This window comes from Drosophila arizonae, chromosome 3 (genome assembly GCF_054131065.1).
Source record: "Drosophila arizonae isolate 15081-1271.41 chromosome 3, UAZ_ARI_1.0, whole genome shotgun sequence".
NCBI lineage: Eukaryota > Metazoa > Arthropoda > Insecta > Diptera > Drosophilidae > Drosophila > Drosophila arizonae.
In genome coordinates this window covers 4,278,687-4,292,469 of record NC_142923.1, presented here as the reverse complement: position 1 = coordinate 4,292,469, position 13,783 = coordinate 4,278,687, and the positions used below count along the sequence as shown (strand labels likewise).

Sequence of the window (13,783 nt, the reverse complement as noted above, 5' to 3'; positions counted from 1 at the left end):
GGTGAAATTTTTAGCCAATGCAACTGACTAGAGTATATGTATATTATTTATATATATATTTTTTCATTCTTCTTTATACATACTTTGGCATTTGGCACCATCACATAGCAGGGGCTGTCATAGCCCTTCTGCCAAATTTCGTAGAGCCAATTTTCAGGCTGACGTAGAGACATGGTGCCCATCATTTTTGTATGTATGTTTTTAATAGTATTAGTTACACTTGAGTATTTAACAGAACAAAATTATTTTCTTTTCTTCAAGTTTTTCTTCTGCGAGTATTTAAGTTCTGATTATTTTGTATTGCACTTTTCACGCACTTATATAATATATAATTTGTTGCAGTGTTGTATCACAGTTGTAGTTTGTTTTTCTGCTTTGTGCGTTTTTTCTTTTACTTTAATATTTAATTTTTGGTATAGTTTTATCTTTTGCGTTGTTTGCACAGCAAAAGTTCAGCAATAACTGAATACGCAGCACAGCTTTCAGTGATTTGTGAGACCGGCGCAGAGCTTTTGCATTTGCATTCGGCACTGAAAGCTCTTTTTTTGTAATAAAATTTTCTCTGCTGCTGCTGCTTTTACAGTTCTTGTTTGGCTGTATCAATCAATGTAATTCACAATTGAAGAGTCTCTGTTTGGCTGCTCACACAAAATATTTATACTTTAAAAATATATTTAATAATATCTTATTTTCAAATAATTATTTTTCTTGTATATTTGTAGTATTCTTGCGTTTTACGTGCGGCGTGTTGCGAGTTTAACTGGCGACTGAACGTCTGCTTGCAATTAGCGACGCATTTTATATAAAATGGCAGCGACAGCGGTGAGAGAGCATGAGAGAGCGTAAGAGCTAGAGCGCGAGCGCGCTGAGAACGCATGTGTGTGCATGTGATGATAGCGTGAGTGTGAGATAGAGGGAGGGAGAAAACAAGAGAGCGCTCAGCGCTGTGCTGTGTATCTGCTGGCGATACTTTATTTGGGAGTGCGCGCCATGTTGCGACAGCTATACAGTATACACATGCACATGCATATACATATATGTTTGTGTGTATGTTTGTGGAGCTCATTGACGGGTATGTATCTCTATCTATCAGAGCCTACCAAAAGCTGAGTTGCTGCGGCTGCTTCTGCCACTGTTGTTGTTACTCTTACTCTCTGTGTTTGTTTTGACGCGCTTTGCCTCAATAATTTACACACTATATATTTTGTTTTATTTATTAATATTCATATGGATAAATAAAAGGCAGCAGACAGCGTCCGAAAAATTTGTTAACAAATTTAAGAAACCAGCCGGCATAAATACTCACACCCATACATACATTAACATCTTCACAAAGTATCCCAAACAGCAACAAATTTTGCCACGCGTTTTCGGCATGACAAATTTCTTGGCTGTTTTTTGTTTTTTTTTTTTTTTTTGTTTCTTTTGACACTTTTGCGCTACGACGCAAAAACTTTACGACATTTTTTTTTTATCATCCAAAGAGCAAAAAAGGAATTCGCAGTGAGCGAACGGGCGAGCGTTCTTATAAATACTTTTGGAGCAAACATACGATGTTTTTATTTTGCTTTTACTTTTGCCTTTGAGCAAAGCAAAACAAAAAACGTGGTCGGCGTTTTACCTTTTTGCGCATTGCGTTTTGTCCCTTACAGCAGAGTTGCTTACATAGCTTTGATTTGATTTGAAGTGCCATTCTTTACATACGCAAATGTGTATACATGTACATATGTATATAATACATATATGCATATGTAAGCGTGGCCATTCGTTTCCGGATGGGCAAAAGAAAACAACCGCAAATCAAGCCGTCAGTTTTGCTTTTCAAGGGCTTGCAAATTTGCAAAACAAATTGTCAACAACAACAGCAGCAGCAATCGAATGAAACATTAACAATAGCAACAACTGTGTTCAAAAATTCAACTCACAACACACAGCGCGAGAACATGAAACGTATCGATTTCATGCGCATGTCGCAGATGCAGCCGCGCCCCCGCCCCACTCACTCTCTCTCTCTCTACCTTTCTCTCCATCTATCTGCCACATATATACAAAACAAAGCTCAACAACAAACACCGACACAGATACAAATTCAGATGCGTACACAGAGACATACATATATGTGTATGTGCATCTGTATGCGTAGAAGAATCTTAAATCTGATTTTCCCATAGCTTCAAATGCCGGCAACAAATTGCAAATTGTAAAAAAACATCCGCGTTGCAGGCGGCAAAAAATTAAGAAAAGCATTTAAAAATGAAAACAAAAACAAAAGAGCAGAAAAACGCACATCAACAAAAATAAGTAAATAAATAAAATTAAAACAATTAAAGCCACATTTGTATAAACAAATTGCAATATTTATATAAAATTGAAGCGTGTATCTGAACATTTTGCTGTCGCGCTGAAAAGATCTGGGAGAGTCCCATGAAAGGGTGTGGAAGTTAAAAGTAAGTATTAAGGAACTAGCGATTCTCATTTACAATATTAGTATAAATACTTTTATTTTATTATTATTGTTGGATGAGGTGTAGAAGGCAGGCTAATTGATATTGCTCAGCAAGAAATTGACAGTATAGGTTTTCATTATTACTGACCAATCATTATCATTATCATTATTATTATAAAAAATGGAACTCCTCTCTACTGTCAAACCGATCTGGCAGAAAGTTTCGAGGAATCAAAGTCGAGTTCATAAGGTCATTGACGATGCTCGGAAGAGTCAGAGTCAGAGTCTGAGATTCGATATTACTACAAAAAGTAGATTCCGAATGCAAGAACACTGTAAATATTATTAGTATCATGTATAGTCTACAAAGTTCTAATATTTCTTCAATGAAATCTCACCAAAAGCAGACCAACAAAATTTGAATGAATAATTTGAATAGCAAATTCAAACAACAATTGCTTTAATCGCAATTAAAATATATTTTTGGTGCTCAGCTAACAGTTGCTAGACGACCATCGTATGGTTCTGCTTTGGCAAACAGCCAATACTCAAAGACGCGTCACTATTCATTATTCACAATTCATCATTATTCATTATTATTCACATGATACAAAGCAAAAGCAACAGCGAAAACGCGCATCGTCGATGTGTCTAGCAATAATATAATATGCCAATGCAATTCGAGGGGAGCGGGCGATAAGGGCAGAGGGGTCAATCAAGGGGGTGTGTACAGCCATTATATATGTGAGTATGACAAAGCACGACCTTAGAGAGCAAGAGATAAAGCGAGAGAGGGTAGGGAGACAGAGAGACTCCCCCGCATATGCAAATAATGTATGTTTCTAAAGTGAATACAAATACAAACAAAACAAAACTAAATTGTTATAAAATTCTCTGCGTGTGGAAATTTTTATTTCTTGTTTACGAACAGGCAAAAGCAACAAATTGTTGCAATAAAAGTCAACTACAGCCCGTGGAAAATTACAACGGAGAGAACTTTGTGTTGTTTTGTTTTTATTTTTACATGTGTTCTGTTATTTTTTGTTTTCATTTAATATTTTTATTTTTATTTTTTGTTTTGTGTATTTGAAATTCATTTTGTTGTTTTCAACTAATTTCTAGTCGCAAAGTTTGGCACGCGCTTAGCGCGTGCACGAAAATGCTAGAGGAAAACTACGGAAAAATTGAACAAAGGGGCGCGTTTGAAAAACAATTTTCATGTAATGCACTTTGAGAAAAAGATGAATACATTTAAAAATGTTAACAATATCAAAATTGAATAGAATTCGGGAACCTTAAATATTTGCAGTGTAATTTTAAGACTTTCTGAAGGTACAAGTCAAGATGTACTTAAAATAAAAAACGGTCTTAAAATAAATAAAATGTATAATTTTTGTTCTGTCAAGAAAACAAAAAGTTATTTTTGTTGTTGACTAACTTCTTGATGGCATTTTCTCTGAGTGTATGCGCTACAGCTGTGGCAATTAAAAAACAAATTCCGGCTGATTCCGATACTGAATCATATTCGGCGCGTGTTGTGCGGTGCACAAATTAACGGGATTGCAGTTGACTATGGACTTTGAGCGCTGCCCAACACTGCGCCACAATCAACCGAATCGCATTGCACTGACCAAAACGAGCGAGCGAACGAGCGATAAGATAATTGAGCAACGTTATTCGTGCTTATCGCTGGGAAACATCGCTAAATAAAACTGATCACAAATCTGGTTATAAAACAGAGAGAGAGAGAGAGATAGTGAGAAGGGTTGAATGAGAGAGAGAGAGAGAGAGAGAGAGAGTGAGTGAGAGACAAGATCAACTAGACATACAGTCTCCCAAGTTGAAGAGCTGCCAGAACGAGTCATGGGGTTATATAAAATGGCAGCTGCCTTGGTAATCAAGTCTGACTCGGCTTTGGCAAATAAACAACGAAGTTAACACAGATGAGTTATGAATGGATTTGCCTAATAGCAAATAAATAAACAACTTAGCTAATGAGTTAAGTTGACTTACACAGCTAACAGAACAGATCAACGAGGAAAACAAACCCATTGACAAAGGAGAACAAAGTAAAAATGGAGCAAAGTCAAAGGCAAAAGCCAAGGTAAAGCCACAAGCAAAGACAAAGTCAAATTAAAAGGCAAAGTCAAAGTAAAATGCAAAGACAAAGGCAAAGCAAAGCAAAATGAAAATACAGGGAACAAAAAAAATAAGCAAAGATAGAGGTAGAGGAAAAGCAAAGGCCAAAGAAAATACAAAGACAAAGCAAAGAAGCAGAACACAAAAGATCCCTTCAAGTTATGTAAAAGCGAAGAGAGAGGGACGTCAAGGACGATTGTTGGTTAATCAAAGATAATGCAATAATTTCAGATTAGCTGTCGATGACTAGCCATAGAACATCCGCGTAACAGAATCAGATAATATTTGCGTATTGAACACAATGGAGGACAATGTAAATCTGATCAAGTACAATTGATAAGCCCAAGAACACATCATCATCATCACATCAACTGACCATGGAGAATTAAGTCCCCAGATAATTATTTATAAATGACCACAAAGAATATTCATTGAATAGATAAGCCAAAGAAAAGCAAATGATAAAGCTAATATGAATCCAAACTAGATCATGAACACAATATTATAGAAACAATGGAGCAGCAAGGAAGTAGATCAAGGAATTTGTATGGGGACAAAAGCAAACTAAAGTACATACCGTATATCCTATAGGACCAAAACATATAAGTGGAACAGAAGATAAGAATAAAAGGCAATTAGTCTAGACTAGGTTAAATTAGTCACACCGATTAGTCGTATCAATTGAGTGCCAAATGGATATATGATCTTTAAGGCCTATGGAAATAGGAAATAGAAATACGGGCGGGAGAAAGGGAGAGAGAGAGACGGAGGCAGACAACGCGGCAGATCACGCCACCTGTCAGCACCTTTTCAAGACGTTTATTTTTCCCAGCTTCTTTTATTTTTGTATTTTTGCGTCCCGTTCTGTCAACTGTTTGCCAAGAGCAACAGGAAGAAGGCATCATTGGCAAATGTTTTGACAGCTGTGCCAAATTGCAAAATTATGCATTTGGCCAAAATTCTGTGAACCGTTACCAGACAAACTGGAGCCCCCTACAGACATTTGAGCGCAGTCAGCGCCAGCCTTGAGGCTTATCAGCGCATTCGCACTGAAACTGGAATTCGACAACAAACAGCTGCCCCCAACCGCTTATCAATTCAGAAATGTCACAGTCTCCCTACTCTCTCCCTCTGTCTGTCTCTCTCTCTCTCTCTCTCTCTTTCAGTTTGGCTAATCAGCAAACGAAAAGTGCCTGAGAATTTTCGCCTCGAACTTGTTTGGGGCAGCCGAAGGCACTGAGAGAAATATGGGAAACGAAATAGGAAATGAAATGAGAAGTCGAATGTAATAGAAGCTCGAAGACAGAAAATGGCAAAAATAGTATTAAATAAACACTTACGGAAAATACTTTATAGCAATATACTTTTAATACTTGTATTTAAAATATATTTTTAAATAAAAAATAATTTCACTTAAGAATCTCATATTAAACTCAAGAAATTTCTTTCAGTGCTCTAATCACATCTTGATCGTTTCTTTGAGTGTTCGTGTCTATACATAATATCTAGAAAGATACGTATCTATCTGATACGTTTTTGTTTTGATTTTGAATGAGAGCTGCCTTTTTTCTTCATTATTGGATTCTATGGAACAGCTGCTGCTGACGTTACGTCCAGAAGCTAAGTGGGCAACAATTGAAATTAATTAAAAACAAATCAAAAAGCAAGCGACGACACAACAAAAATCGGTCATAAATTTATGAAATATATACTATATATACACACACTCATCTATAACGTATATATATATATTCCAGTTGAAATGGGTTTCGATTGGGTAGTCTTGCTGCCTACCTAGGTGGCGGCTATCGCCTCATCTTGATTCGCTTATCGCAGCTGCCAAGCTGTTGCTTATCAGTCGTGTTACACACCAGCCACGCGTGATTAACTCAAAGGCAAATAGAACATCCCAGAAAAAAACAATAACAACAATATTAGCAAACGGCCAAGTCCGTTTAGCTCGTATAATCAACAAACTATTAGCACATTTGTTTACCACAAAAAAAAGTCTGTGCATAAAAAATAGCAGCTGTCTACAAGTCAAAGATAAACGGGGAAACAGGTAAATATATCTCAAACAAAGCACGACGTGGTAGACAGACAGGCAAACGTTGCTAGATACTCTGTTAGGTACTGCATCAGTAGAGTGTATGTGGGAAAAATATTAATAATTTCTAAGCAATCATATTTCTTTTACTCAAAATTTAAAATTTTCAGTTTCCAGGCTATGAACTTTAGAAGAAACTTCTTTGATTTACAACACTGAAAACTAAAATCTTAAAAAATATATCATCAGATTTGTCTACTTTTTTCATCTCTGTCGTATATAAAAATTCAATTGAAATAAATTTAGTTGACGCCAATATTTAGCTACTGCCTACTAAAATTGAGATCCAAGGACAAAGAGACGCCTTTCAACACTGTAATTTACTAAATTTGATTTGTATGTTTAGGTAGATTCTCTTGCCTATTAATAAAGTGATTTGAGTAAGTTTCTTAGAAAAGTTTACTTGACCATAAACTCTCAAATAATACTTCAAAATAAACTCAACTGTTTTTCAACACTGGCAAGCAGCAGCATCATAGCCAGTCAGCTATTTGCGTTGCCAAGTATATATATATACATATAGAACTACCATTCGAGCATGATTCTCATGCTAATTTGTGTGCCTATCACAGTTGAGTATTTTCTTGTTATTGTTGAGTTATTTTGCTGGCACAATATTTGGCCAAAATAAATAGAGCTTCCAAATTGCCACAGCAGTCGCCTGTGTGCATAGAAATTAGCATGCTGCTTCGCAAATAGATCAATGCCACACAATTGAGCCAGCAACTAGTAACCAGCAGTCAGCCGCCATCAGACAGTCGCCAGTAGCGAGCAGTCAGTCGGTAGATTTATCTATTGGAGAACTGTGTCAACTAGAGCCTAAATACATAGATGTATCTTCTAGTCGGACACACGTGTAGCTGAAGCTCAAACAAAGCGCCAGTGCGCCTTATCAAACAGTTCCCACACATATACATACAATATGTATGTATATATATGTATATATGTATATATCTGGGTGTAGCTGCAAATGGGCAATTTGTTTAGGTTGCCAATCAGAGGAAATACCAATAAAATGCTAAACGAGCTAAATGAAAAATGGTTTGGTTCGAACAGCCACGAAACAGCAGCAGCAGCAGAGGCAAATTAAATATTGAGGAGCAACTGCTATTAAAAAACTTGACTAAACTTGAAAAGCAATAAATTTTGAATATAACTACTGCCTATATATTATATATGAGTACCTATAACTACTGCAGCTATTACTGTCAATGGATATAAACATCGATATACCTTGAATCCACTGAAAATAAGAATATACATATATAATATTTTTCTTTTCACTACAAATTTTCGCAATGCTCTTAAAAATGAAAAGGATTTTTCTAGAAAGAAAAACTTATACAAGATGGTTTGTATTTTGAATTTTCGCAATGGTCTTCAAACAAAATCTTAAACGGATTTATCTACTTTTTGAATTCTTATAATTCTTTCTGATTTACTCTTTCTGTTCTAATTAGGGAATTCTCTTAGAATAAGAGATGCTTATCTCCATTATTATCTCCAAAAATTTATATTTGTTACTCAATCTACATATTAAATTATTCAATATATAATCAGTTACAATAGAATTCTAGATTTGAGTGGTTAAGTTTACTCAATTTATGGAAAACTTTACAAAAATTTTTCCAATTAAAAAAAAATTCAATTCAATGTCTACATCTCTGACATTTCCCATTAAGTTTTAATCAAAATACATTTCAATTCTTTGCCTATGCCTCAGAGGAATTTTTTAGACATGTTCTCTCAATTATATATTGACATATAAAATCTATATATGCTCCCATAATGCACGTCAATTAGGCAACTTTGAAACCAATATGATTAATTACAGTACACATGTTCATTTAGCCAAAAGGCAAGTGCCCAATTAATTTCTAAGATTTGGCGACTATTCTATAAAATTAAGCAATTAAAATCGCGTGTTGCACACGCAAATGACATCTACTACAGAACTAATAATAATAATAATGTGATGCAAAGCCCACCCACCCAACAAATCAAGGAAAACAAACGGTGAGAACACAACTTTTGCTTTCGCATCGCATCGCATCGAATTTGAGTCGAAAGCGTGCCAAGAGTTGAAAATTGTTTTTAAAACTATTTTCGTTGCGATATTTTAGATATATATATTTCTATAACACATGTGTGTGTATATATGTATGTATATAGGGCGGAAGATTTGACAGCTTAACATGTGCGGCCCACAACATATCTATATATCTATGCTATATGCTTTATAAAGATATTCGCTAAACACATTGACAGTTCCTAAATTAGGTTGATCCGCGTACGGAATAAGAAATATTACTCATCAGCTTCTTTATTTGTCTTCTCTATCTCTGGGGCGGCATATTTGAAAGTACATTTTTGAAAATTGAGAATTGAATATGACACGCTCATCGGCTCATCGGGGCTCGGCTGCTGTTTCAGAGAAAGTATTTAGTATATTCGGTCGACCTTAACCCAAAACTTGTCAAATTCCGCACATCAGCAACTAATTAAGCGACACTCGCAAAAATGGTTACAAGGATAATACACAAAAGAAACAAGCTCAACTGCAATCGCTAAATAAACAAAGACAAAGACAACTACATATTTAATAATACAGCACGTCAACATTTGCATTTGGTTTTTAGTTTTGCTTTAGCTTTTGCTTTTGTTTTCAGATTAGTTGTGTTCGCATTTTTAATTATTTTTCTAAATTTCACACAAATTGAGGTCAATGGGAAAAAGTTTATTCAACCTGAATCGAGGCAACAGAATTGAGATTAGACAACGAGCATAATCAAAAGAACAAATTTCAAGTTCCACGAAAGGATGCGCAGTAAATGATTGTGTGAAATTCTTTGTGGGTAAATAACATAAAAATAGATGATTGCAACGAATGCCAAATACCCTATGTGTATCAATCAAAAATTTCATTGGCCGATATTGGAGGAATCTCTAACAAAATACTGTGACGAAAATTTAAAAAATATGTTTTGCCATTTTACTCAATTAAATATTAATAGAAATTGACTTAAAATTGGATAATTGTATATCTATCATGAGAAAGATAAAGACTATTATTGGGACAGTTATTGATTGATATTTACATAGATTGATATTGATTAATATATATTGACTGACATGACTACAGGGATTGCAAGAAAGATAAATTGATTGAGAGATAATATAGACATACATAAGATATAAAATATATGCATGTCAAACATATGCAAATCTTTAATATGAGATAAAAATCGACTGATAAGCAGATGGATTAACGGAACTGATTGATTCATGGAAATATACCTATCGCACACTCGGTTGATTGACCGATAAATATGCACATAGATCGATAAACAGATATTGTCGTAGATAGACTGAGAAATATTATATTCTATTATCTATAAATAGATGAATTGATAGATTGATAAATTTCAATATTTGCAAAGCTATCAGTCAATAGACAGAGACAGCTAGATTTAAGAAACTTTTATTTCTAATGCTTCCTTCCCTCACTCATCTCTAATCTTGTATCTCACACATCTCCCCCACAGCGCTCACTTTGACATACTTTGTCACAATATGCCCATTACTCGCTGCATAGGGTATTTAAAAATTTTTATGTAGTGCTATTTATAGGACTTTTATGATGCTTGTGGCCTCGCTCCCAAAGGGTAGTTCGTGTTTGCGTGTGCGTCAACAGATTGTCGGCAGACAGACACACACACATATATACACCTATACATTTGAAGATGAGAAAAAGTTAATTGCCACACGTGGCCAACAAATTTCGTTGCCATCTTCGGCGCTTGCCAACTAATTTGCGCATTCAATTGCAATTAGCGCAGGTCGCGCGTCTGCCCAGAAGTCTGTCGCTTACCTGGCCAAAATGCTAATCCGCATCGTTAGGCGCTTTGTGTGTGGCCAAGCAACATTTACTGCAACTGCCACAGACTTTAATTGCAGTCTGTGTTTTTTTTTTCTGCTTTCTGTAATTATTTTTGGTGAGCTGCTGCAGTTGCAGCAATTGCCTCCGTTTGAGCGAAACAGGCCAAGCAGCTAGTTTTATGAGCCATACATGGCCTGGATTTTTACGAGCTGTCTGCGTAAATGTGGAACTGGGTGTGAATAGCATTCGCAATATACGTGTGGCTGCTCAAATTGAATGAATTCATAAAAATGGGAGTATTATAAGGCGGCAGAAGGAAGTTGAAGGATAGCAATTACTAAAGTTTGCAATTTGTCACATTTTAACTGAGTTTTATTAAATTTCTTAATACTACATTTCATATAGAAATTTGTGAGCTAAAACTTCATAAATTATGTTATGAATTTAAAAATTTAATTTCGATTATTTGTATATTTTTAATTGAAATAAATCTATTTTATTAGAAATATATTTATATCTATATTTTAATATTTTTATTCTATATCTATTTTTCATATAATACTGAAAGATCACTATAATTGGGAATTTAATCTCACATTTTAACATCGTACCCTCTTAATATTATATATAAATATAACAAAAGTATTTAGAGTTTCAATCATTATCACGTCAAGCCCTCTTCATAAAGTGCTATAAGCAAATTTAAATTGTGACACATTTTACAGCCAACTCTTTGGCCAAACAACCCTATATATTTATCACATTACAACACCTATCGAATACCTGGCTCGTTTTCGCCCCTTCTCTCTCTTTCTCCAATTAACGTCGACTATGCATATCACAAATAGTTCGTAAACAAATGAACAGCGAAAGGAGAATTGAAGAGAACAACGCAGAAAATTAATGAAAATTCAAACGAAGAACGGACAAGCTCATCAAATCAAATAAATACAACAAAATGAAATACGAAAAACAAAACAAAATAACATAAATGCAAAAAGAATAAAAAAAAAAAAGAGCAAACTGAATTATTTTATCATGAATTATTCAAGGCCAATCATTAAAGGCCTAAGAACGAACAAACAAAAACAACTGATCCGCTTTGATACAATACGTTGTTATTGTACTTTTGCGGACCCTATGCCACACTCTTGCCTCTGCAAGTTCCGATGATATATATCATATAGAGACATATACATACATATATATGGGCATTTGCTTAATGTGGAATATTTTTTCCTTGTTTTCTGCTCAATTATTTTGTTTTCTTTCTAGTTCTCTTTTATATTTTGGCTATTTTTGGCAATCAGCAAATATTTTTTTTGGATTCCCATCAACTTGAAATGAAAAGAAACCCCTCCACAGTTCCCTCCACTCATACTCTATAGATTTACGCATAGTTGGCTCAATTTGTAGCATATTACATTTGTCTCATTCGATTTTTTGATTGGAATTCATTGAACGGAAAAATTTCCAATAGAATATAGACATCACAGACATCATCTGGCAGCTCCATAAACTAATTGACTTACGTTAACCGGGCAGCAAATAATTTATTATCATTTGTTTACAGTTCTGTTTTTTGTTTACCAAGTTTGTCTTATGTCATAGTCATAAATGTTGTGCTTACCTGTAAAGAGAAGAGCGTAGGAGGGAAAATGTTAAAAAAATACATAAATAAATAAACAAATTATATATATATGTTATTTCTAAGAAAAGCTCATTCAATTTTATATTATGTATGGATTATGTTCTGCCTTGCTTTTAATTAATTGGCTCTTAATACTTAATTATAAAATGGCTCATCAGGCAAATTGAACGTGGCGCAAAAACGATTTTTCCATTTTTCTTGGCTAAACTATTAAATGCGGAAGCAAATGCATAAAGCGACGCGTTGTTCGCTTTATAGATACCCACACACAGTCACACACACACTCGCACGCACCTCACCTCCTTGTTGTTTATTGTTGTTCTGTACACAAAGAAAAAACTTTCCACGATCTATAGAGGCGACAAACGTAGTGCGTAGAATAACGTTGTCTGGCCACAATTTTCCAAATTCAATTGGCATATTGGTGCCAGATTTGTGAGTGAAAAAGGCCTAAATGCAATCGAAACAACTCAATGTGATAGACTATAGAGATACGCTGTATACAACAGATACAATAGCTGAATCATAGTGTAAACTTCTTAATGTTCTTGTGTTATGCTCTTTAAATAGAGTTTTCAGGATGTATGGAAGGATTTTCCTACATATGATTAGAGTTTCGAATTTTAGTTCATAAACATTAAAAAAAAAGGCTATACATATATTTTTAGCAATATTTTATGAAATTAAATTGCCTATCCCCTAGCGTTTAAAGCTCTCGACTTATGCTCTGTTCAGTAGATATATTAAGTGAAGCATATATCTCTTATAAATTAGCAAGTCGTTCTGCTAGCAATATATACAATAGACCAAAATGTATGTATTAAGTTTAAAGGGTAGACTAGATTAGCTTAGATTGACAGCTCAATTATCATTATCTATAAATATATAAGATGACAGCTGATTTTCAGCCCAAGACAGAAATCTACTGAACTAACCTTTGCTTCAAGTATAAAAAAAAAAAAAAAATAATAAATAAATAAGCAGACACATGAAAATATAATTAGCTTGCTTAAAAAAATAATCGAGTTCTCAACAAAAAATTAATCATTGTATTGCAAAATCATCTAAATTTAAACGATCGCTCACTGATTGTGCGATCGATTCGATTCGGATCGATTTGAATCGTATGCAAAGTGAAGAGAGAAGGAGAAGAAAAAAGTCAAAACGCGTTTTCATGTTGGTGGCGACGGCGGCGTCTGCGATCATGGCCAAATTTAAACGTAAATATGGCCCGAAACGTTGCGACTATATGACGAGGTTAACGCAGGCAGCCAGCCAGGCAAGGCAGGTAGGTGTGTCTCTGCCTCGCGTCGCGAATCGTGAGTCGCCAGTTGCCTGTCGCGAGACACATGCCACGCACACGCACACCCTAACGCAGCTCAGCGCGCCGCAGTTCGCATTAACTTGTTCGACTGGTTCGCAAATCAATACAAAATGAGGGAATAAAAATAAATTAAAGTTGACTCGATGAACGCATTTCGAATCGCCAGTCTCGAGTCGAGTAAAACGCACTTGAGCTTTGGCTCTCGACTTTAATATATGTCTGTAGGCTGGTGTCTG

General features: G+C 35.0%; 1 protein-coding gene across 10 annotated transcripts in view; it reads right to left on the bottom strand.

Annotated features, from left to right (window-relative positions):
* The window catches only part of bun (TSC22 domain family member bunched), a 135,299-nt gene that overhangs the window by 4,209 nt on the left and 117,307 nt on the right, over positions 1-13,783 (bottom strand). Inside the window, exon 5 of one of the 10 annotated variants that reach the window (XM_089463527.1) lies at positions 356-12,202. The exons of the other annotated variants lie outside the window; for them this stretch is intronic. Coding sequence (XP_089319653.1) covers positions 12,173-12,202 — 30 coding nt within the window. The 3' untranslated portion in view covers positions 356-12,172. Of the gene's footprint in view, positions 1-355; positions 12,203-13,783 lie in introns of those variants that run through there. 10 annotated transcript variants of the gene reach the window in all.